We start from the raw sequence: 26,099 nt of genomic DNA, 5'->3' as shown, positions 1-26,099 counted from the left end.
TGTGGTGTAGCCAGAACTGGGTCTAAATACATGAAGATCACAGTCACTTGAAAATTGTTGAGGCCGTCAGGTGGGAGGCACAGGTGGAGAAGATTTTGCATCTGCGCTTGGCAAGTGGATATTCAAGATGACAATGAGGATGTACATGTAGGAGAATAGACAATGAGAATAGTAGTCATGACCACTATAGTGGACAAGGTGAAATGCACCGTGTTAGCGTTGTGAGTGTCGGAGCAGGACAGCTAAGGAACTAGGGGATGTCAAATAAGAAATGGTTGATGACATTAGAGTCACAGAAGGACAGGGTAAATATAAATGGAGTCTGAACACTGCATTCACAAGCCACAGATGTACGAACAACCACTAGAATACACAAAGTCTTTTGACATTACAGGTCTATAGAGCAAGGATACAGATGGCTATGAAGTGATCATATGCCATTAACGCCAACAGGCAAGCTTCGTTGGTCAGAAAGCACAGACAAAGAAAAACTGTGCTGTGCACACAGTGAGAGAAATGGGTTTGATCTCCACCACAAAAGTCATTAGCACCGGGAGCAACAACAGAGGAATTACCAACATCGGCAAGGGACATGGAGGGTGTGGAGTAGGGAGTTGAACCTGATCAACACGATCCTCCCTAGATTCCCCACCAGGGCAATAATATAGATCATTAGGAACAACACAAAGAGGGGGACCTGAAGCTCCAGATGATCCATAAATCCCTAGAAAACTAAGTCTGTAACCACGGTGTGAATTCCCTCTGCCATTTCTTCCAATCATGATCTCCTTTACAGGGGAAAAGTGAAATGTACAATTAAACAGGAGCCAAGAAAGGACCAAGAGTGGATCCTTCACACTCATTCTGACTCCCCTCATGAAATACTGTACCGACTCGAGGCAGTGGGAATACATCAGGGGACAATCCTAGGGAATGCACTGCTTGCATTACACTCACACTGTCCACTATAGCTAAGGCTTTGTCATGCTGAGAATTAGGGCTTACTGTGTATTAAAGTGCTTCCAACCTGATAGCCTGAATGGATTTCCCTATAAAGTCAGAGGCAACAAAGAAAGGTAACATTCCATGTGAAAAAGAAAGTAAATAATCTCCTCTGACTATTTATATAGACCAATGAATGGTCTAGAGTTAATTCACTACCCCTGCTTTTCTGTTCCTGAACCAGTTTTCCTATCCCCTGAAAATTTTTGAGATAATGACAGTTTTTCCTGTCCTGAATTGGGACGAAGTCAAAACATTGAAAATGTTTGCCAACCAAAAATCAGGAAAAGACATAAATCCAGATAAATTGAAATAGTATTTTGATACATTCAATATCATTTTGGTTTGGTTGCAAACATTTTTTTTAGCTGCAATTAGCTGAAATTTCAAAATGACTTTTCGTGTTGAATCATGAAAACAGCTTTTTTTTTTATTTTGAACGTTTAAACAAAATCTTTTAACAATTTATGTTTTTTTTCCAAAAAATGTTCATATTGAAAAAATTGCCAAAACTGATTATTTCCAGGAAACGGTTCCAGTTTTGATGGATGGGTGAGGGAAAAAAATGTTTAGTGGGAACATACCTGACCAGCTCTGATCACAACATTTTCTCTGAAAGCGATGATACAGAGTCCCAGTAAATGGGTGTTTGATACATTCTATTATGATCTTCATTTGCTTCAAGAAAACAGGAAATGGGCTACCTCTTAATTAGCCCAACGACTTCAGTTGAGCAACGCTGGGTGCATACCTGTGTGCGTGAGAACAGTATGCAGTCAGCAATGTTGCTGAAATTAATATGAGATGTATGCCGATGGCAGTGAAGTATCTCGTTCTTGTTTCGGATTGTTAGGCTAGATAGAAAGTTATCTGAAAATAGCTTGGGTAATTCCTATTTATTAAACAAACTGCTCTCAATCCCACCAGTTCCTTCGGTCATATTACCTGTGTCAGGGGTTTAAAAAGTTAAATTAATTAAACTAAATATACAGAATACAGGAATTTCCAGAACAGGTCCCCTAATGATCTGTTTCTGTGGTAGTCATTACAGTATGCTTCAGAGTTAGGTGCAAGCTATCAGAATAAGCATTATGAAATAACATGGTTCTTGGGTAAATTTCCTCCTCAGTCTGGACAGTAACCTTCATCAAGCCCTATGTCCCAAAGCATGAGGTTTTATATCTTTAAACGTTGTCACCATTCCAATGTAAATACAGATATTCTTAATATTCATACCTATGTCAAAGCCTTTTTTAGATGATTAAGTAGATAGATGGGTATAAGAGTATATGGGGACAGATTCGATAAAAAGATAAATTACATAGCTCCAACCTAAAGGGACTTCAATGGAACTATGGCCCACTTACACCAGCTGAAAATTTGACCCATTAATTCCAACAGAGCTGTACTGACTTACACCAATTTGAGATCTGACCCATTGATGGCTAAGGGACTATTGGAGGCTATTGAAATTGAAATCCTATTTTTGGTCTCAGAACAGGCACCAGGATGAAAGCAGTTTGAAACCTTCCCACAGACTTTTCCCTGTTTTTTCTTCCTCCTAATATGAATTCTGACCTGCAGAGAATATCTGAAGACCATGGATGTATTGGATCTGATTTAGGCTGCACTTATTTTGTGCATAGACTGAGAACGTCTAGCTCTATGGAAATCATTCTATGACCTTTAAACCCGTACTAAATCCATTAAAAAAATCTGAATTCTCGGCACTTAAGGAAAAGTGAAAGTCTTTTGGACTAAGTTACAGAAAACATAAAATATTAGACATCTAAATGCCTTATTTTCAATACTCTCTTTTACTCTATTTTGTTCTAACCAAAATAAATAGCTCCAACAGTCAGGAAACTGTATTTTATGCTGAAGCAAAAACAGAATAAACAAGGTTGAAATAGCCAAAAATCAGAGTGCAGAAAAAACTAACCTCAAAAGAATAATCAGAGATAATGTTTATTCCACTCTTGTTGGAGCAATACTCATGGAACTTACCAGTGGAGAGAGCTATTTCATTCTTCTCTCTAAACACTGGTGTGTTGAAGATACAGAATATTTATAATTGCTTCAGTGGCCATTAGGGACAGCACCTCAAGACTCAGAATCACAGATGAGGCAGAAGTGAGATCATTAAATATTCTGTATGTCCTTTTGGAGAATGAGGATTATCACAAAGATTTATTGTCTCCGATAGTTAGACATAAGTTGAAGTTTCCTCTATATTTTCCTTTTCTTATTTTCCAGATGAGCTGCCCCCATTGCTCTGAGCCCAAAATCAGAGAAATTCTGAACTGGTAGCCCCATCATTGCCAGGAATACATTGTGACATATATTTGATAATAAAGTTTTTAATCTCACTTGGCATGTTCTGTGTCCCTGGAATGATGGCTAGATGAAGAATTGATATCGTTCTTCGCACAGGCAATTTGGGACACCAGTTTCCACAGAACGTTTCCTGGCCTGGAATAACATGAGCAAGTGCATTGGTGGTGTTGTTTGGGGAAATGTATGCAGTGCCCAGCTGCATTACACCTGGTTTAACCAACTGTAATTCTCCTTCTTAATCTCTTTTGTAATGACCTGTAGTTACATATAAAGCTCAGGTTGGAGCTCACTCACACTTCTTTCATGCTGGTGTAGCTTCATTGACTACAGTGCACTTACTCCTGGTTAAGAGACATTTAGCTGACACCAGAATCAGGCCCATACTGCATCAGGCCTTTCAGTAGTAGTCCAAATTACAGTTCTTTGTGCAAATAATGTGTTACCCAGAATCCATACCAGTGACTTGGTTCTGTCTGTGTTTGAAGAGAAAAAAGTAAGACATAGTCAATTATTGCAACAGCAAATTTCAAGACCTCTTTGCTCCAGGACAAGCCTTTTGAGGTTCTTAAAATAAAAGACTTGTGGGGGAAAATGAACAGAAGATGAAACCAATAATCGCTGCAGCAAGCTTTACCATCCTGGCTATCTGTCTAGGTGGGGAGTGGTGTTACAGAGATCTTTCCTTAGATTTTGCTGGCTCGCTGGAGTTTGCCCACATCTCTGGGGTTAGTCTGATCACCAATTAGATGGGAAGGATTCCTATCCAGGCAGATCTGAGAGAGGCCTTATTATACCTTCACTTCCAGTGCAGACAAAATCATTGCTGGAGGTCTCTGCAGCTGAGGTCTTCAAAACCCATTTTGAGGGACTTCATACTCAGACAGTAGGTTAGGAAGGTTTTGTTATTGCGAGTGGGTGCAAAAGCTGAGATTCTGCTGGCGTGCTGTGCAGCAAGGTACAGACTAGATGATCTTATTTAATGCCCCATGCCAAGATGAGCTGTCCTTAAGAGTCATTCCAGGCCGGAGTCTAGAGGTCTAGGAAGGGACAGTCCAGTGAAAGGGAGGTGTTTGCTGCAATCTGGGAGTGGGAGAGTGGGAGGAAGTGGTAGGGCTAGGGTGTCTTGTTTTGTCTTCTAAAAAACAGGATCAGATTTCACAACAACAACATTAATAACAGTTCCAGTCCATTTCAACTACTAAAAAACGTGAGAAGCACAAGCAGTAGGCATTGAGCACAAGCATACCCTGGAAAAATGGTAAAGCAGGGGTCGGCAACCTATGGCACGCGTGCCACCTTTGGAACGTGAGCGATTTTTGCCTGGCACGTGGCTGCCAAGACAAGGTCCCGGCTACCGGCCCGTTCAGCGGCACGGTCGGCTGAGTGAAGGTGGGCGGTGGCCAAGGACCCCCAGACGCCCTGGCAGGCAGGTCGGCGCGCTCAGACTCCTGGAGGGCCCTCGTGACCCTCCTCACCGTTGCTAGCTACGATATCTGCAGCTCCCAGGAGTGTGAGCTTGCCGGGCCACGGGGCCCTGAGCCTGCTGCAGGAGGGGTCGCGGTGGCCAATGCCAACATCATGCTCCGGGGAGCTGCAGAGCCGGTAGTGATCTGGGCGATGTGGGAAGCCGGTGGGTTGCATGGTGCCGGCCCGCTTCCTGCATGCATTCGCTGCAAGAAGCCTGCGCGATCCGGAGAGGGGTCACCGGGCCACAGCCTGGGGGGGATCACGCCGGGCTTCAGCGTGGGCAGGTCACACCCCCGCCCGACCCCACTGTGCTTAGGTTCTGCGGCTCCCAGAAGTGTGAGCCACCGCCACTTTAAGCCCCTCCATGCAGCTCCCTCTCCCACTGCCGTCAGCACTTTGTCAGGGGAAGGGGCTATGTGCACAGCAGTCCCTGGCAGCATGTTTTTCCTCCACTTGGAGCCAGTGTCTCACCAGCATGGGCATGGTAGGGGAATTCCGGGGGGCAGTCAGGGGACGGCAGGGGGGATTGGATGGGTCGGATGTTTCTTGGGGTGGTCCTGTCAGGGGGGGGAGTGGTTGGAGTGGGTGTGGGTAGTCCCGGGAGTCTGCCTGGGGGGGCAGGGGTGTTCATAGGTTTGGAGGCAAGTAGGGGACAGGGTAGGTGGTTAGGGTCCTAGGGGGGGCATTAGGGGTGGTGAGGGTCTTACAGAGAAATTCTTTCCTGGGTGCTGGCTGGTGAATCTTGCCCACATGCTCCAGAGTTTAGTTGATCGCGATAATGGGGGATCAGGAGGTGAATTTTTCCTCCAGGAGCAGATTGGCAGAGGGGCCCCCTGGTGCAGGGGTTTTTCGCTTCTTCTGCAGCATGGGGCATGGGTCACTTGCTGGAGGATTCTCTGCAGGTTGAGGTCTTCAAACCACAATGTTTGAGGATGTCAATTAACTCAGTCATAGGTTAGGGGTTTCGTTATTGAGTGGATGGGTGAGTATTGCTGTGGGCCTGCGTTTGTGCAGTAGGTTCTGACTAGATGATCATATGGTCCCTTCTGATCTTTAAAGTCTTATGAGTCTAGTGGGGACATATCAAGGGATCAAGGAGTCAGGGAGGCTTAGGGAGGTGATGGGGTTTGGCAGGGGGCCAGTTAGGGCAGGGATTCCAGAAGGGGGCAGCCCAGGGGACAATATGGAGCAGGGGGCTTTGAATGGGACATCGGTCGGTGGGAGAGGAAGGGAGTGGATGGGGGCTAAGGACAGGATCTCCCCTCTTTTGTGATTGTTGAAAGATGGTAACCCTAGGTGAGGGGGGAGCCAGGGGGCACATGGGGGCTGGCACCTGCATAATCCACTACAGCATAGGGGTGCCCCCGGAGGGGCGCCAGGGCGCAACCTGGCCAGGAGGGGCAGGGGAGCACAGTTGTTCCCCGCTAGTGGTGCCACCACCAGTTTTGCAGGCCTCCTGCCCCCCTGCACCGCGCTGGCTCCTCCATGGCTGAGGCTCACTGCTACCACAAGTGGGGACGCTCTGGCTCTCTGGTGCCTCCAGAAGGTGGCTCCTCCCTGCCGAGCTGCTGCAGCAGCCCAAGCCCAGCAAAGCCAGTGAGTGGACTTGGGGCGGAGGCCACCTGAATGGGCTTTCAGGGGAGCTGTGCACCCTCCAGGGGAGTTCAGGGGCGGGGAGGGGGGAACCTGGTCTGGGAGCCAGCCCCTGGGCATGGCTGGCTCCTGGGTCTATAAAGGCTGGTTGGGGATTTGCCCCTCAATGAACCAATGTGCAAGGTGGAAGTTTCGCCTAGGTGGCTAAATATCCTTGCACTGGCCCTGCCACAGGGGGTGTGTGCACCCCAGGTTAAGAACTGATAATTAACTGCATTTTAATTTAATTTTAAATGAAGCTTCTTAAACATTTAAAAAAACTTGTTTACTTTACATACAACAATAGTTTAGACTTACAGAGAGAGAGAACTTCTAAAAATGTTAAAATGTATTACCAGCATGCAAAACCTTAAATTAGAGTGAATACATGAAGACTCGGCACATCACTTCTGAAAGGTTGCTGACCCCTGCTCTAATGTTACTTCTAAATCGTTCATTTACCTGAGCGACGTCTTTTCTGTTCACCTTGTCTGCCGATGACTCCCCTGCGCTGCATTCTCCTTCCTCCTCCAGGGGGGTGGACGATGAGAGAGCGGCATGCTCATTGGGGTGTCTCATGAGCAGTTGGGTTTCAGGGTTGGGTTCCAGCTTATCCATCAACAGCTGGGCAAAACAGCTCCCTTAAGCCACTCCCTCCTCCTCCTTGGAACTGTCGTTGATGTAGCGATTTACCTGTGAATCTTTTAAGGCCCTCAGGGCTAAAACAAAGTCTGACGTTTTCATGGGGGAGGTGAAGTAGTCCATGTTTCCTCTCAGCATTTCCACAATTTCTAAAACATGTGTTCTTGGTAAGAGATGGCTTCTTCTGCCCAGCATGGGACTTATGGGGTGGTGGTGCTGCAGTCTGATTGGGATCACATCACCCTCTTCTGGGAGGCTCATCCTGCCCAAGAACCTGCCTTATTTTGGTCAAATATGTTCTCAGGGCAGTCCTCTTTGGCCAAAATCTATCCCAATTAGTAGAGGATATTGAGAGGAGTTCTTAGAGGGGTCACGTGAATCACTCCACCTCAGAACTCCCCCAGTAGTCAGATATCCTATCCGGGGTGGTCCCCAGAAGTTGAAACCCCTCCTGATTGATAGAGGGTGGTGGGAGGAGTTGTTAGCGTGGTCACATAACTCACTTCCGGACAGGCCAGCCTGTCCTGGAACTCCCCCCGATTGGTCAAATCAACTCTCGGGGAAGTCCTACTGGGGCAAAATCCATCCTAATTTGTAAAGGGCAGTGGGAGGAGTTCTTTAAGGGGGTCACATGATACATCTTGCTTCCTGTCATGTGACTGGCTTGAACCTGGAAGTAATACCACCAGGGGAGGGAATTTCAGTGACAGGTGGACAGGGCTTAAGGGCTAAAGTGGCAGGGTTAATATTTGATTGATGGAGGTTCCTTTATATTACTTTAGTGCAATTTCCTGTTTTGTCTTTACTGTTTGTTTAAGTAGAGGGAGGGCAGAGTGAGAGGGAATGGCAGGATTGGTGTAAAGAGTTTGGTAAAATTAAGGCGTGGGAAGGAAGGGGAAGAGACACAGCCACACCTCCTCCCCTGCCAACCTAATCACTCATTGTCAAGTGTTTTTTTCCGGAATCACAACAGAGCAGAGTCTCAAGGAGGGATTCAAAAGAGGATCAGGTGTGGGTTGAACAGATTTTCTCAGAAAATTTTCTCCATACAGAAAAGGCAGCATGGGAGAAAATGCAAAGGTAAAGAGTTAAAGACGTTTCCCTTAATCCAAGTCCTTGTAACAGTTCTCTTGAGGAAGAGCAGGAGGTAGGTATGGTGCCAGCCAGTCATTGTTTTGTGCTATATGCCCCTTGCCTTGTGCCTGTTCCTTGAATTGCCTGTGTCCCTGAATCAAGTAAATTTGTTTCCAAGGTGCCCTCCTCCTGCTGACAGCACTGATGGGCACATCCTGCTACTGCAACAGAGGGTCATGGCCTACTCAGGAAGCTGTAGGCTCTGCCTCTACCACTAAGAATCATGGTCTCGACAAGAAACTCCAAGGCCAGGGTGAAAGTAACATTAAGCACTTACCAGTACAGGGGCCTGACTCCGGGCCCCTGGAAGGGACGGGGTTTTGTCCAGAAGGGGCTGGGGGTTGGCAACCAAGGAGGAGAGAGGCAATGATGTTAGCAGTATGGCAGCACTTTAACATAGCCTGTGTATGGGCCAGGACCAGCAGCCACTTTTTACCACTACATGGTACCGGCCCACTTTCACCTCAACCTCAAGGTCTATTAGTAGAAGAATTGTCAATATTTCAGATTCTGCTGAGTAATTCTTCTTCTGTAAAGCTGATCTGAGTGACACAACCTGGTTCTAGTGCATTGTTCTTGTCTACCATTGAGCATGTCCTATACTGGGAATTGGTCTTCTAATGATCACCTTTGTACAAGGGATTTCTTACTTTGTTTATAAAATAAACAGCTTCTAATGTCTCCCAGTTCATGTTTAATATGATATAGAATCTATCAGGGTGAGAAACAGCACAGATATAGTTTGTACAGAACTTTTCCTTCCATCTCTGGAGATTGGGGGTTATCTAATGATCTGAGGCTGTGGTAAACCCAACATCAGGAGAGGGCTCATCACTCATATATGGTGATTTTTGTTGCTTTCAAGTTTTATTGGCTGTTTTAGCTGCATAAAGTCACAGATAAAACCACTGATAAGAACTAAAAAGGCAGATGTGTTTTCTATTGGTTCCTTCACGCAGCTGATGCCAGCCTCTGAATCTATATATTTCCCTTCAACTGCTTTGTTGTCACTTGTCAGACATAGAGGAGCCCTGACAGGTGCTTTGGTGTAGCCAGTGCAGTGAGAGGAGGAGACAGCAAGTCAGGCTGGCAATGAAGGGACATCTCTCCACTCTGGTGCTGTGGCTTCTTCTCCTCATAATTCAGGACATCACAGGTAAGTCTCCTCTGTGTTTCACCAGGGGAACTGGGTTAACTGGAAGTAGGGTGGTAACTTTTACAGTCAGCTTTTTAGCATCCGTGCGTGGCTAGGAGTTTGTGACTTTTCCTTTCTGGATTGGACCTTGCCACTGTTGTTGAGGCTTTTGTTACCTTGATATTGGATTATTCAAATGACTCTAATGTGAGGCTGCACCTTAGAACCATTCAGAGAATGGAGCTGGTGCAAATGGCAGCAACTCACTGATCAGCGTATGTTGCTGAAAGCATGTTACAGATGTGCTGAGGGTCTGCACTGGCTGCCCTGCTCTGGGTGTAGGTTAAAGTGTCGGTTAGAATTTATAAAGTCCTTAATGGCCTGGGGCTGACCTTTCTGAGGGATCACCTCTCTCCCTGTGCTGTACTGGCACAGCTATGCTTAGCAGAGACCACCTGAGCAGGTTCCCCTTTTTATAAAGGAGAGGGGTGGCTGGCAGAGTGCTCTTCATGAGGCCTCCAGGACTCTGAAACTTATTGCCCTGATTGGGCCAAAATAGCCCAAATCTGGTGACCTTCTGGGCACACAGCAAAAGACGGTTGGGGTGGGGTTGGGGGTGGGAAGGACCCAGGCCATGCGTCACATAATGAGAAATTGGTGGAAAGGAGTTTCTGTAGGTGGCTGGCTGGCTGAGTTCCTGTTAAAATCGTCACTTGATGCTGCAGGGATTTGGGTGTGTTATCAATGTCGTCCAGGTGCCAACTGTCTTGGCTGGGAATCGCTTTAGTGTTTTAAATCCCAATAAATACATCAATAATTTGGGATCCAACAGAAATGTCTGTTTGGTCCAGAATCCAACAGCTCCAAGGGCTAAGTTGTGGCTCCCTCACTCCCCATTCACTCACTGAAGCCAGTAGAAGTTTTGTAATTTTGAAGTGAGCAGCATTTACCAAATAAACCCAGAGCTGATTCCTCCCAGTGAAGGGGCGTGTGCATGTGCTGGGTTGCAGTGTGCAATGCCCTGTGCCCATGGAGTACCGGAAACTCTTCCAGGATTTATCCTGCAGGATCCCTGCCTCCCTCCCCCAGGGTTTCCAGGGAAAAAACTGGAGCAGAGAACTTTGAATCCTAGTTTGGAGACTAGAGAAGCCTGACCAGCACAAGCTACATGGCAGAGTTGCTGTGTTAGCGCGCTCTCATGGCCAAATTGGTTCCATTCCTCAAGGCCGCCCCTGCCCAGTTTCAGGGATGCTCTCATTCCTCCAGCACAGGGGGTGTTGCAGGTTCTTTGCCATGCAGTGTCCAGCTCTAGCAGACTTAATAGCACTGGGGGGCTTGAAGAGGGGCAGACCATGGGGTATATCAGCGAGTGCTGGTGCATCTTAGGGAGTGGATCTGGCCCAAAGATTCCAAAACTGATTAAATTTAGGATTAAATTGAATGTGGGTCCCAGATATGATTCAAATATACAGTGACTGGAACCTGTTGGGCTGGTGTTAGCAGCATGATAATGATCCATGTGATGGCAGGGCAGTTAACTCCATAGCAGTAGCTGGTTCATGGGACCCCAATGTGCTGCTGCACCAGCCTGAGAAACTGACCTGAAGCTGATAATCAGATAAAATGTCAGTCTAAGTCAGTGGTTGGCAACCTTTCAGAAGTGGTGTGCCAAGTTCATTCTAATTTAAGGTTTTGCGTGCCGGTAATACATTTTCACGTTTTTAGAAGGTCTCTTTTTATAAAATCTATATTATATGAAAAACTATTGTTGTATTTAAAGTAAAAAGTTTTTTAAAACATTTAAGAAGCTTCATTTAAAATACAATTAAAATGCAGATCTTATCAGTTTACTGGGATCCTTGCCCTCGCTTTTCCTTGCTGAGTTTTCCAATGCGGGCTACAGCAGGGGGTGACTGAAGAGTGCTGGGTTGAGGCCAGAAGCAGAGCCTGGGCTGGCTGCCAGTACCCCAGGCTGGCTGCCAGTACCCCAGGTTGGCAGTGGGCTGAGCAGGGCCGGGCACCGGAACCCCAGACCAGCAGCGAGATGAGCCACAGCCAGCCCTCCAGCTCCACTCAATCTGCCGCTGGTCTGGGGTTCCAGCAGGGGTGAAAGTAACTTAAATTTCTTACAGGTACTGTCTTATTGCAACCCCCCTTGGGGGGAGGCGCTCGGGGCTGGGGATGTCTGGTGTGTGTGAGAGCACTCAGGGCAGGGGGTTGGGGTGCGAGGGGCTCAGGCAGGGGGTGAGGATGTGATGATGCAGGAGTCAGGGCTGGGAGCATGGGGGTGGTGCAGGAGTCAGGGGCTGGTGGAATGAGGGGCTCAGGAGAGAGGGTTGAGTGTGTGTGTACAGGGGAATGTCCTGGGGGCAGGGGATTTGGGCTGGCGCTGGGACAGATATTCCGGTTGCAGGCAGGTTTACCTGGATGGGTCCTGCCCCCACACTGTTCCTGTTCCTGCCAAGGGAGCTGTGGGCCAGCTGTGTGGGGACACTGCATCTGCAGGCAAATGGGGGGCAGTGGCAGAAGACCTCTGGCCTGCCGCTCCTTTCCTTTTCCCCCCTGGGAGCCACAGCTCTGCATGTCACAGAGAGACGGCATCTACCTGCAGTGCCCTAGTATCCAGGCACAGTGGCGAGAAAGGGGCAGCAAGACAGGCTGGGATGCGACACCTCCACCGCACCTCCCGCTGGCCCCTTTCACTTGCCTGACTACCTGCTGCTTAATCTGGTGCACGGGGCCACCAGCACCAGCTTGCAGGAGAGTTCTGGCAGCCAGCTGGACCCCAACTGGGAGCACGCCACACGCTGTGCCTCCAGCTGCAGCAGAGCGCCGCAGCATCGTCTGGCTTCGAGTGTGCATGCTCCGCCTTACTTTCACGTCTAGGTTCCGCTGCCTGGGCCCTTGCCAGCCGTGGTCCTGGTGGCCAGGACCCCGCTGGCAAGGAGCCGGCAGCCAAAAACCCAGAGCAGTGGCGGGCTGAGCGGGGCCAGCAGCCGGGACCCCAGAGTGGCAGCGGGCTGAGCGGCTCAGCCCACTGCCGGTCTGGAGTTCCATCCTCCGGCTCCTGCCAGCCGGGATTCCAGCCGCTGGCCCCACTCAGCCCGATGCCAGCTCAGGTTCTGTCCATCTAGGTCAGCAGTGGGCTGAGTGGGACCTCGGCGTGCCATTAAAAATCACATGCCATAGGTTGCCGACCCCTGGTCTAAATTATTGTCTTAGAATAAAACTTGCTCTATGTATATTTCACAGCTCAGTAACTGTGGTGAGTAGGGGGCTGGTACCCAGAAAATCCTGATAAAACCAAACAGTCTAGCAGGTTACTTGAAGTTTATATTTCAGATTCCAAAGAAGTTCAAATACAATGTGCTAAGGTTAGAGCCCATGACACAGCTGTACATTACCAAAAAGCAGGAAGTTCGATGGTGACTTCTGGGCAATCAGACAGACATTGTAGAGGATGGACAATTCTTATCACATGAGGGATAAATTACTGCACGATTGTGAGATGTCATGCAGTGATGCCAAGCACATGTTCAGCTCAGTGTATTTTTGTTGGATTTATGAGCAAATGTTTATATCCCCTGAATATTTCCTATTTTCCATGGGAAATTTGACTGCTTCACATGATGCAGACACAGTGATGTGGGGAGCATAAAATATTCTCCAGTTATTTGTGGGATAGCGTCATATAGTGATGCCAAACACATACTCAGACCAATGTATTTTTGTTGGATTGATGAGGAAATGTGCATCATTCCTTTGATATTCTTTTATTTTCTATGAGAAATTTGAGTTTGCTTCATATGACACAGACACAGTGACATGGGGGAATTTACAATATAGGGGATATCACCGGGTAGCTACTTTTCCATTTCCCTCAGCGCCCTCATTCTCCTCCCTGAGTAGACGCCAGGTCAGTCTTTGCCGGAAGATCATGTTTCACAATTACTGACCTCTTTACATTGTGCAGGAAAATAAATTTGTAAAATGATGTGGGGTCAAGGCAAACGAATGAGAAAATATCAGAGGTGGATCAAAGCTGCAGGTTTCACTCCCAGACCCAGATCTGAACTTCCCCAACGTTCAGAGTGCTGGGTGGGGTCATTATTCCAAGTTGGGTCACAGAAGTGGAGCCAGCATATGATAGGAAAATATGATTGTTGTCCTGAAAGGTGCTGATGGCTGCCATCCAGGAATCTTTGGTCCTACGACAATCACAGACCTCATGAAAGCCACTGGCAGGGTGAGAACTGTCTTTTAGGCTCAAAAGATGGAGCAATCAAAATCCTTTATGGAGTAAAAATATCTGCAGACAGTGGGGACTACTGCCAAAGGCACTGGGCATGTGGTCAAGGCAGAGCTAAGCCAGGGGGTTCCACTGTTGCCAAGGCAGGAGTTAAGATACTGGCATCAGACTGTGTATGTTGGACAGAGAAGCCAGGAGAAGGAGCTGTGACCAGGGTCTTGGAAGAAGAAAAGAAACAAAACCAGTTGGAGCTCACTGGAGGGGCAGGCTGGGGGATTTCTGAACAAGGAAACTGCCGGCTGTTCTTAGTTTCTACTGTGTGCGGGGAAACAGAACCGTGTGTGCACTTAGCTAGAGCAGTGTTACAGCCTAGGGTCCTGCCATGACTGAACATCACTGAGTTAACTCCACTTTAAAAAAGGTCCTGTTTTTCATAGTGCAGATCGTGCCCCATGGCTTGCCTGTGGGACTGCACTGAAGGGAGCCGTACCTGAAAAAATGACTCTGTGGATTGCACCAAAGTCGCATTTTATATTTGCTTGGCATTAAAGGAGCAGCATGTTCTGACCACGTACTGTTGTGCACTGTATTGTCGCTGAGCTCCATGAGGGCTCCATAAACATGATGTCGCCAGCTCAGCCATCCACTGCTGCAATCAGCCTTTTCCAGGGATCACAGTGGAACTCTGTATGTAGCCGTAACTCATGGGCATTGTAACGATGCCCGTACTTACTCCCAGTCTCAGGGACAGTCCTGGATCTTCGCACCCTGTCCTGGGGAAAAGTTCTCCTAGGCAATATCCAAGGACTGTGTGGCAGGCAGTGGCCCCTCCTCACAGTTCCTGTGAACTGCCTCTCTCCCAGCAGCAGCTTTGCTTCTCCACAACCCCCAGAAATGCAAACAGCTGTAGAGACAACTGGGGGAAGGGAGTGGAATTCAGAGCTACTAGGAGAAAAGTAGCTTTCAGGGAGTGGGGGCAGAGTCTGCTCCTCATCTGGGGAAGGAGCAGCCTGTACATGCAGGGCAGAGAGGCCAGGTAGAAAGGGGTGAAGAGCCCAGGGGAGGCAGATGGGAAGAGAGAAATTTGGAAGAGGGAAATGTGTGGGGCAGGTGGGGAGAGGAAGCTCCGGTAGAGAGCACAAGGCTGTAATGCCAAGCGCCACAGAACAAAAATTACAAGGTTATAAAAAACATCCAGTCATGTTACTCAGTCTGTCTGTGGACTTTAGAACCTGCCCCCCACTCCCCACTCCTCTGCCAGGGTGGGGGTGAGAATCCCAGGCTGAAAAATCACCCTTTAGTGCACCAAAACTTCATGACTCTTCCTGGCTGCTCAGCTGGAGACTGCCGCTTACCTCCCCTCACCCTGAGATGGAACTGCCGCTCATTGCCCAGCACTGCCTTCGCTCTCTCCTCCTGGTTCAGTTCCTCTGACAGACGAAGGGTGGCTGGGAAATAGTTTGACAGCAACTGAGCTACTTCATGCAGCATGGTTCACACTCGCACACAGAACTTCTGTTACTGTTCAGAGGTGAGTTACAGAGACCTTCACACTGATATCAACCATTCACATCAGCTATAATGTCACCGTAACACGACGGGGTTTGGTTTACCCATTTGCAAATAGCAAACTCGAGGTTCCTCAAAGGGCTGGAGCGCCTTTTTCCCCAGGTCCGCTGCCCCGCCCCTTCCTGGGACCTCAATTTGGTTCTGTCAAGACTAATGGCCCCTCCGTTCAAACCCTTGGCAACCTGCTTTCTCCTGTACTTATCGTGGAAGGTGGCGTTCCTTGTAGCCATTACATCGGCTAGGAGAGCTTCGGAGCTTCGCGCTCTCATGGTGGACCCACCTTACACACTATTCCACAAGGACAAGGTGCAGCTGCGCCCGCATCCGGCCTTCCTTCCCAAGGTGGTTTCATCCTTTCACCTCAAACAAGACATATTCCTCCCGGTCTTTTTTCCTAAACCTCACGCATCCCGTAGACAGCAGCAATTACACTCGCTGGACGTACGTAGAGCACTAGCATTCTACATTGACCGCACGAGACCTTTCTGTAAGCACACCTACTTGTAATGGATATGAGCAACGCATCTCGAAGAACAACAGTTACAAAGGTGAGTAACCGTCTTTTCCCCTGGTCACCTGCTCCAGACCCCCCACCCTGCACTTTCCATTCCTCCTTTCTGCCCACACAGCACCTGCACCCCATTCCCTAAAAACTCCTGAATCTGCCTTATGCCCCCTAGTGCCCTTCTCCCCTCAGTCTTCCCCTCCTTCTTGCACAGGGTGCCTGCTGCTCATCACAGTCCCTGAGTCCTGTCCAGTCCCTTGAGCCATTCAGGGGAAGCCACGTTCCCTGTGGGCTTCAGTCTCATTGAAAACAGAGGGAGATGGAAGCCAGCTTTATTCAGGGCGGCCTCACTCCCACACGCCGACAGGCTGTAGGGAGATGGTGGCATCTCGCTGGCTTCAGCCCCAGTGACAGTGACAGGAGATGGCGCCTTTTGGAATAAGGGAAACTCTGTGAGTTGGCGCCTTTCATTGTGTTCTCATGAGACCCGTAAAAACACCCCAAATCACCAGAGTGGGAATAAAATGGTGAGAGCTGCAGCACTGACAGACCGGAGCGGGAAGCCCTGAGATGTGAGAAGTTGGCGACATGAGGCAGCTCTGGGCATGTCCCATTCTCCTAGCTCTGGGCATGGATCCCCTGCTGCCAGGCACGGACTCTGCTTTGATAATGCTGGGGAGGGGGCTCTCTGCTCGCTCTGACCTGCTCTGTATCTCTCTTTGAAGGTGCTGATGAGCTGAGGCTGACGGATGGAGGCAGCCCCTGTGCTGGGAGAGTGGAGGTTAAACACCAGGATCAGTGGGGGACGGTGTGTGATAACGAATGGGACATGGAAGATGCTGAGGTGGTTTGTAAGCAGCTGAGATGTGGATCTGCTGTCAGTGCCCCTGCCAGGGCTCATTTTGGAGAAGGATCTGGACCGACTTGGCTGTATCTAGTTGATTGTGGTGGTGATGAGCCAGCTCTCTGGGACTGCAGACATAGAGGATGGGGTGCAGCACAGTGCCCTCATTCTTATGACACTGGAGTGATCTGCTCAGGTAAGAACTCAGCCAACCTGCCCCCATAGGAAACTCCCCATGAGGGAGAAGGGACTGAACCCATGTGTGACATTCCTGGTGACTCAGAACTGGACTGTGCCCTGCATTGTGGTCAGGGTGGAGCTGACCAGTCTCTCCCTGAGCTCCCCTGGGCAGACTGGGGATGAGCAGGCTGTGCTATCCCCTGCACCTCTAGCAGGGGCAGCTGGGGCAGTTGTTGTGGGGTGAGTGACCCCATTAGCAGGTCTGTGCTGGTACATGCCTGGGTACAGCAGCCCAGTGTCTCCCTGGGGCAGCGGCAGCAGCAGCAGCTGTGACCCTGCCTGTGGCTGCTCGAGATGGAGCCTGGGGTCGAGTGCTGTGGAGTTTTCCCCAGAGTTCCCTGAGGTAGCAGGGGAGGAGCCCTGAGTCTGACCATGGCAAGGGGGAGGGGCCAAAACAGCTGGGGCAGGTGCAGGGGGCAAAAACTGGCTACATTGCGCCACACTGCTCCCTCCTTCCCTGAATCCCCTGCAGGGTCAGGCAGGAAACTCCCACATGGTGAGTAGCTCTTTGCTCCACAGCCCACTGGCTGCCTTCCCATGCAGGGTGGGCTAGATTTACCGCCCAGCGCAATGTCACTGTGATACACCTGGATCCCTTTGCTGTCTGCATTTGGGAAATAAATGTGTTTGCATAACCTGGCTTTATCAAAGCTTGTGCAAGAAAAATGCCTGGGCACAGGGGCTTGCACAGATTGACTAATGCACTGATAGAAACAACCCCTGACAGGTAATACTCAGGGTGGGAACATGGATCGCTACAGCTGGCTGAACAGTGGTAATGCCTCTTTGTTCTGATTAGCTCAGTTTGCACCTCTCTGCTAGTCACTTATCACCCCCATTGGTGAGGTCACATCTGAGCACTGGGGTCACTGCTCTGTGCGTCTCCCTCTCATACCCTGCCACTCACTCACTATCCTCATTGTAGGATCTCCAGAATTGGGCGGGGGGAAGTTCACCCCAGCTCTGTGCCCTCTCAGCCCCAGCTGTGTCAGCACAAAGGAGCCACAGTCACCATAAGCCCCGCCCCTTCCCTCAGAAATCTCTCTTGTGCAGTGGGGGTGTAATGGGGCAGAAACCCTGCTCCTGCCCTGAAGGGCTTAAAACAGCCCTGGGAGAGGGCTGTGGTAGGAGAAAACCTGGGCTGATTGGGGAAGTAGCCACAGCTGGGCCATGCCCCAGTCAGGCTGCAGCTGGCCCTTAGAAGAGGGCAGTGGCCCAGGGAGCAGTCAGTCTCTCTCTGCTTTCAGAGGGGACGGGGGACAGGCACAAGCCTGGCTGCTGGGAAGCTCAAGGTGCCTAGAGTAAGGCAGGGCTGGGGAAAGGTCACAGGGGCTAGGGAGCTCCAGGCTGGCAACTCCCCAGGTTGCATGGCCTAGTTCAAGGCCCCACAGAGGTACTTAGTTGCACAGAAAGGCAGCAGGTGCAAACCCCCCTTGCCTGTGATGAGTGGCTTATACTGCAGTCTGACCCCAGGGAACGGGGCTAGCTGGTGACTGGTGGTAGCCTATGAGTGAGACAAGGTGGCGATAGGGGGCAGGGGTTCCCTGGGGAGGGGAGACACTGAGACTGAGGAGTGTACTGCCAGGGGGCAGCATCCCAGTTAATGAGGCACTGGAGTCCTGGGAGGGACACAGAGCCAAGCAGCAGTGGGATATTGGCCTGCAGAGGGTGCCCCAAGGCTGGAAAATGAGCTAATTCCCAGGACACCAGCAGGAGGTGCTGCAGGGGTGAGTCTCACACCGGTACAGGGGGCCTCCTAAACAGGAGTAACCCCCAGTACATGGAGGTGCGTTTGTAACACTGACAGACCCTGGTCATCAGTGGGCAGGATCAAACCTGGGACCACTAAAGCTTAATGCTATGGGCCCCTACTGCATGAGCTAAAAAATTACCAGCCTATTAACCAAAACTGTATCAAACTCACCTAGGTGCTACTAGAGGGAGATAGAGCACCACACCCAACAGGAATGGGTTACACACTGGTTCCCCTCTCAGTCCCTCTGCCAGGTTCAGCAGTGGTGCAAGGAGCTACCAGGGCCAAGAGTCTCTTTCTCGGCTTGATTCTAGGTTTCCCACATAAAGTGAGTCCTGCAGCTGCAGTCTCTCAACTGCTCCTGGTGTAACTGAATGAGCTGCACCGTCCTTATTGCCACTGTTTCTGTACCAGAAATGCACAATCGCAGAGAGGAGCTCATTTGCGTAATGGGAGGAGCCAAAAGCAGGAGCCTATCAGCCACACCCCTATTCCCTGGTAGGCGTGTGTGTGTGTGTTTGTGTGATTTCTGCCTTGGTTTCCCAGCCCTGCTCGGTCACATAGTGTGGCCTGGCCCCACTCCCTGCGTGGCAGCTGCTGGAACTTGTGAGCTGCAAGCTTTGCCCCACGGGGAGAAGCAGAAGGAATAGATAGGAGCTGCAGGGAGGAGGCTGCTGCTTTCCAGGAGGGGAGGCTGAGGGTAACAGGGAGTGGGGCCTGTCTGCAGGATGGGGCACGACTAGAGGTGTTCCAAGGGTGGCTGAAAATTTAAATTGTGCCCCCCGCACTATCAGCAGGTATAGGTAGTCTCTGCCTGGGATTGTAAATCCTGAACTTTTGGGCTGTTCCCTGCTGCTTGGGGGATTTGGAGAGTATCCAGAGGGTGCAAAGGAACTCGACTGGCTGCCTGGGAAGTAGGCACAAGCAGTTTCCAAGGCAAATCCCAAATAAGTGCAAAGTAGAAACTTACCAGTCTGAGAAACCCTCACTCCAGCCATCCAACTCCAGTTACCTGGTTTTGATGATGTAACTCATCTTGGTACCAAAGTCACCAATGAGCCACATAAATTGTGTCCCTTCACGTTTAGTATTGAAAATTATTTACCTCAGAAATAAAGAATTGTTGCCCTGACGTTACAGAGCCATTTACGCTAAAGGAAAAGATTCCTCAGCACTTCAAGATTCTTGCATGAATGCTCAGTGTGTGTCCTTCATTTTGAGTCTTTATCACATATTGGCACCAAACTTGGGCCTTGTCAGGTGTCACAGATCTACAGGATCTGTGCTATGCCCCAGCTTTGAAACAGTCCCTTGAAGTAATGCCTTCAGTGTGCCAGTCCCCAGTCAGTCACTCTCTTCCTTAAGGTAGGTCACGTGGCCTCAATGCCTCCAAGACAGAGTCTCTGTGCTCCAGCACGCCTGTTTCACACCGCGAGCTCTGCCCAGTGAGTCCAACTGAAACAGACCCCTGCTCAGAGACTTACACTCATCAGGGACCAGTGCACCTCAGCAAGTATCTGCAGTGACTCCAGGCATCCTTTTCAAAACACAGCAGGGTTTATTAGTCAACTGGAACACAGTATCAGGAAGTCCTATGGTTAGGGTTACCATACGTCTGGTTTTCCTGGACATAAACTCTTTTTTTGTTTCCTGACCTCTGTCCGAGTGGATTTTCCAAATAAGAGAAACTGTCCAGGATTTTTCCAGATGTTGCAGCTCAGAAAAAGCCATCTCCATGCCCCGATTGGTCCCTCCCCAGGACATCCGCATCTGCCACGTCCTGCTAACCTCATCCCAGCCTAGCCCACCAAGTAAGTGGAACCACCAAGCACCTGTTGACCTCACCACCTGCCCCACCACAGGGCCTCAGAACTCGACCAGGAGTGGTGAGAGGGCCAGGGCTCAGCTCCCAGCCCAGGGAAGGGAGAGAAGCCCTCAGGGAGACCTTGACTGATGGGCTGGTTTTGCTTACCAGATATGCATCAGCTGGCAGGAAATGTGACACTGACCCCCACCTCAAGAGTGAGGCTCCAGGTACCCCCTCTGGCATCCCCCAAATGCTTACTCCCAGGACACATCCACCCCACCAAGACCCCTCAAATATCCCCTCCAGCACGCCCCAACTGTAACCCCTCTCCATATTGGGCCACATCAGCTATGCTGCTGTGGAGCCATCTTGGTTTCTTCTTTCTTTCTCTCTCTCTCTTTGTCTCTCATTCGCAGATGAGCTCCCATGTCTCTTCAAAGGCCAGCTATTATCCTAGACTCCTGTCACTGCTCGATCCATTGTCCTCCTCCTACCGATTATGGCCAATTATCCATATTGCACCAATGCAAACACATCACAATTCCCATCGTCTGCATGCCAGGCAGCAATCTTGTACCTACAGGACACTACCAGGAGGGGAGCATGACAATGGACATGCCCCAGGGGAGAACAGCAGAGAGGCCAGCACAGAGCATGGCCTTGTTAAATGCTGTGATTGAGTAGGGTCCCTGTTCACCAGCTCTGCACGTACAACAGCCACTTACACCAAATTTGCCCAGGCTTGCACTGGAGAATATGCACAATATAGATTTTGCTGATCACTCCCTTTCTTGCTGAGCCACTGTCCAAATTCTCTTTTGGAGCCTGCCTCTTGTCTCACCGAGCCAGCGGGTCTAGTTGCAGTTACGACAACTTCACTCAGCCAACAATCACCTCAGAGGTGGCAAATGGGTGCAGTGCACTAGTGGTGATGGTAAAGGCTCACTTTACACCAGTGCAACTGCCTACACCCAGCGCTATGGAGACCTGAGCCCTCTGTGTGCACATAGCCCGGCAGTCACTGCTAGAGTTAAAAATGTCTCACACTGGTGACCTATTAATTGTCATTGGTGCTCTACGAGTCCCACCCAAAACAGGAGGCCATTGTTCATTCACTGCAATGAAGGCCAGATTCTCCTTACTGCCTGTGCACAGACAGCTCCGCATGTCAGAGACTGTGGAGTTAAGTTAAAATTCACTGACAGAAAGCTTCATTTACACAGAGTGCATGTTGCCCAGAGGTATCTCGTGCCCTTCTAGGACATCGAATTGGGCCAACTCAAACCGCTGGAAACCAGGCAATACACAGTTATGGTAAATGCCAAGGCAGCCTTAACTCTGCCCCCTGTTGCTGGAACTAACCACTGGCACTGAGAATTATTCACATGTACTCCAGTTGCAGTCGCTGTGTAAGCTATAGCTGTGCTGATTTGTGGAGGTGATGAGTGGGAGCATTTTGGCAGAGCTGACTGTGATATGAGGAGGTCTGGCTCTAAGCCCTCCCATGTGATCAAAGGGAAGAGGTGCCTGTCTACCCTGGGGAATCCCATATACCTTCTTTCAATGCTGTGTTCTGTGGGGCGTGTCACTGGCAGAGCACAGGCATCTTCTTGCCATGGGAATCGCAGCAGTGAGGTGGGAGATGAAAGCAGTCTGTGTGTTTAATGATGGTGAAAGGACAGTGTTAGCTGGCACTCTGTGAGTATGGGTGAAGGGGTTGTGAGAGGGGGCAAAGGGGTTGTACAAAGTAACAAGTGTGGGGTTTTTTCTGACTGGAGAGAAAGTTCAGTGTTTGCAGGGCACTGGCCACTGAGGCCCCTCCTCTGTGAGTGGGAAGTGTTTTCGTTTTCTTGTGTGCAGATGCTCCAGTGCCAGGCCTTTCCTTTCCCTTGGAATGGTTCCCATTTTACAGTTTGTTTTCTGAATGTGGGTCAGTGTTTGGAGGGTCTCAGCCCATTTGTGGGACCTGTGGCCGGAGTGGAGGCTTATCTGGGAGAATTCGCTGAGCCAGCCAGGAGTTTGCCTGCTTTGCAGCAGGGCTGGCTCTAGGTTTTTTGCCATCCCAAGCAAAAAAAATGTTGGCTGCCCCCTACCCCAGCCCTGGGCTCTCCCGCCCCACACCAGTACCCTCCCCCACCCACACTCCCTGCTGCCCCATCCCTGTCCCCCCGCCGAACGTGACCACCTCCTTCACCACTGCAATCCCCATTTATACTTGCAGTGAGGATCAAACTGTTTCTCCTATTTTTATTTCACTTTAGTATAAATCTCACTCCCGTATCCCCCGAAATCTCAACTTTAGTGCTCCAAATGCATATGGAAGGCATAGGGACTAACCCTTAAACCTTGTACCCGGAAAGGGATGGGGAACTAGTAAAGAGGGTTCAGGCAGAGGAGAGGGTGTGAGGGCGCTTGGGGGCTCTACACTGGCAGAGAAGCTGGGTGTGATGTACTCACGGAGGAGGGTGGAGGAGGAGAGAAGGTATCAGGAGGGTTGCGGGAGAAGAGGTGCAGGGGAAGGGGGAAGTGCGGGAGGAGAGGGCTGGGGGAGGTGTCATAAACAGTTAGCTAAGGGTTAATGTCTCTTTCACCTGGAAAGGGTTAACAAACAACACCTGACCAGAGAACCAATCAGGGAACAAGATACTTTCAAATCTCGGTGGAGGGAAGCCTTTGTTTGTGTTTTTTGGGTTTTGCTTTGTTCTCTCTGAGTCCTGAAAGGGACTGGATGGGCAACCAGGTTTCTTGCCAATCTCCCTGCTACAGTCTCTTATATATCCAAAATAGTGAGTATTGAGTAGAAAGGTGGTTATAGTCTTTTAATTGTTTCTGTATTTGCAACTGTGTATCTGACTGGTAAAGTTTTAATGTGTATTTCGCTGAAAGTATTTTTAAATTGTATTTCTGCTGGAGGAGGCTTTTTCTCCATTTTCTGTAAACTGAAAGACCCTGTAATATTCCATCTTAAATTTACAGTGATTATTTTTACTTTTTCTGTCTTTTATTAAAAGCTTTTTCTTTTAAAATACCTAATTGATTTTTTTCCTCGGTTTAAGGCTGAGGTATGAGTCTGTACTCACCAGGGAAGTTGTGGGAGAAGGAAAGGAGGAGTGGGGGAGGAAAGGTGAATTTCCTCTGTGTTTTAGATTCACGGAGCTTGAATCTGTCTATCAATCCAGGATAACCCAGGGAGGAAAAGCCTGGGAGGGGGAGGGAAGGGGGAAAAAAACCCTGATTTCTCTGTGTTGTGATTCAAGGAGTTTGAATCACGGTGATCTCCTGGTGTACCCAGGGTGGGAAAGGTCTGGGAGGAAGAAAGGAGGGGGAAGGGAAATGGTTTATTCCCCTTTGTTGTAAGACTCAAGGAATTTGAGTCTTGGGGTCCCCAGGGAAGGTTTTGGGGAGACCAGAGTTTATCAGGCACTCAAAGTCCTGATTGGTGGCAGCTTGTCAGATCTAAACTGGTAATTAAGCTTAGAGGAATTCATGCTAATACCTCATTTTTTGGACTCTAAGGTTCAGACTGGGGATAGAATACTATAACAGGAGGGTACAAGGGGAGTGGCACAGGTGAAGGGAGAGTACAAGGGGAAGGAGCAATGGTGGGAGGTACAAGTGAAGAAGCTGGGAGCTTGATGGAGGGTGCAAAGGCTGAGAGAGGCAGGCACTGACAGCTGCATCTCCAGCCCTGTGTAGGCAGACCCAAAAGGATGGACACTGAACCCCAGGTGCAATAGCCGTGGGAGTCTCCCAGGGGGCAGTATCTCTGCTGCCACACTCAGAGCCGGGTTCTGCTTCTTCCTGCCCAGGGCAGGCAGCGGGGGGCTGAGGTGGGGGAGGTGCACGGCGAGCTGGGTCCGGGAGCAGGAGAGGGTGGTGGAGGCTCCCTGGCAGCTCGGGCTGCCCAGTCACTCATCCTGTCAGCACGCGAGCCGGGATCTGCGCCTCCTGCCCAGCCCGGCGGCGCCCTGCACAGCCCACTCCCGCTGGGAAATGCCACGTCACCCTGGGGAGACTCAGAGCGGAAGGGATGGTGGCAGCAGGACCCCTCCTCCCTCCCTGAATCCTGGGCCCCACTTCCCTCCCTCTCCGGCTCCTCACACCCAGGCTGGATTGCAGTTCAGGCTGCCCTGCCTCTGGAGAGCCCGGGCCCGGAGCTGAGCCCCTCTCGCTTCCCCAGCCCGGGCTCAGCTCCAGGGGATGATGCTCAGGCTCCCCAGCGGCAAGGCAGCCTGAACTGCAGTCCAGCCTGTGCGATCAGGTTGCTGTGAGCGCCTTCTGGCGACTGCAGACAGAACGGCAGTGTCAGTTCCAGCTCAGCCTGAAAGCCTCAGCTGAGAGGAAACATCTTGGTTCAGAGCCGGCTCCCAGATTTTTGTGCCCCAAACAAAAAAAAAAAAAAGGGAAGTGGAGGGGTCTGGAGTGCCATCCCTTAGAAAGTGCTGCCTCAAGCACATGCTTGGAGTTCTGGTGCCCAGAGCAGGCCCTGCTCTTCAGGGTGGAAGTTTTCTTGTTGATGCAGTCGTTCGTCAGGGCAGTAGTGATGCTGGTGCTGTCTGCCCCAGAGGGCCCTGGGACTGAGGCTGCCAGTTGCCACTTTTGGGGGAAAATATTTGGGAAACTTAGTCATGGTCATAGAAACATTTCATGAAAATCACTGATTTAGTGAATTTGCCTGTTTGCAAATATTCTCTCTGGTTGTTTATAACCATTAACTTCTGTTCAAAAAAATGTATATGAATTTACATTGGGATTACCAAAGAGGCTGATGGGAGTTTGGTGCCCAATTTGCTTTGACTTTCAATGAGACTTTGGTTCCTAAGTGCCCAAGGGCCAGATGTTAAAAGATACGTAGGTGTTTATAAATGCAGATAGGTGCTCAGTGGGATTTTCAGATGTGCCTGGTGCTGAACTCCCAGGAGATTTGGAAAGTCCCAGTAGTTGCCTGTCTGCACTCCTAGGTGCCTGAATGTCCTTTAAAATCTGCCCTGAGTCATCTTTGAAAATGACACATAGGCTCCTAAGTCACTGAGGCACATCTGACATTTTTACCCTTCAGCTAAAATCCAGACTCAGGCACCCAGCCAAAGTAGCTTGGAAGATGCACAGAGGGAAGGGTGTTTATGGAGCCCCTTTCCCACCGTCATAGGGTGACCAGGCAGTGGGTTGATCATCTCGACTCTGTGATACCCTGTAGATCTGGTGTAGCATAGAGGGCTCAGCCAAAAGAATATCGCACCCTTACCCAGCACAAGGATATCGTATTATGGAGGAATTTCCTGTGACTCCATAGTTAACGTTACAACTATGGGTCCATTATAAATTTTATTTTTAACTCTTCTCTTTTTAACAGTTAGTAGGAGTAATAAATTCCTATGCAAACAGAACAAGGAAGAGTAGAATATTTGTTCTTAGAATTCCTAAAGTTTTAGCAGCTCCCCTGGCCATGGGGGCTAAAGGTAAGTGTTTAATTGTAACCCTCTCTGCATTGTGAGTGTTTCTGTGCAAAATCTCAACATCCTCTGAACATGGGGGAGGTGAAGGGGCAGAGTGATATGCAATTTCCTAGCATTGTTAAAACATAAAGTTGACGGGTAGGACTTTATTAAAATGAGCTTCGTTGCCAGGGCTTTGAAATTCTGCGGAAAACAGCCTGGCCCTCGCAGATGTAAATTCTCTAGCAACAACAGAAACAGCCTAGACTCCACTAGTTGTGCATTCACTCTGCTGCTGATTTTGAGTTCCCTTCACAAGTAGCACTACAGTTCCCATGCAACAGTCTG

At 49.7% G+C, this 26,099-nt stretch overlaps 1 protein-coding gene across 1 annotated transcript in view; it reads left to right on the top strand.

The window, feature by feature from the left end:
• Nucleotides 1-9,250: 9,250 nt before the first annotated feature.
• Nucleotides 9,251-26,099, top strand: part of LOC116839808 (scavenger receptor cysteine-rich type 1 protein M130-like) — a gene marked incomplete at its 3' end in the record, with an annotated part of 41,445 nt that continues 24,596 nt past the window's right edge. The window contains exons 1-2 of the mRNA XM_075061465.1: nucleotides 9,251-9,370; nucleotides 16,398-16,712. Coding sequence (XP_074917566.1) covers nucleotides 9,307-9,370; nucleotides 16,398-16,712 — 379 coding nt within the window. The remainder of the gene's footprint in view (nucleotides 9,371-16,397; nucleotides 16,713-26,099) is intronic.

Source organism: Chelonoidis abingdonii, unplaced genomic scaffold, assembly GCF_003597395.2.
Source record: "Chelonoidis abingdonii isolate Lonesome George unplaced genomic scaffold, CheloAbing_2.0 scaffold1842, whole genome shotgun sequence".
NCBI lineage: Eukaryota > Metazoa > Chordata > Testudines > Testudinidae > Chelonoidis > Chelonoidis abingdonii.
This window is presented reverse-complemented; position numbering and strand designations above follow the sequence as displayed.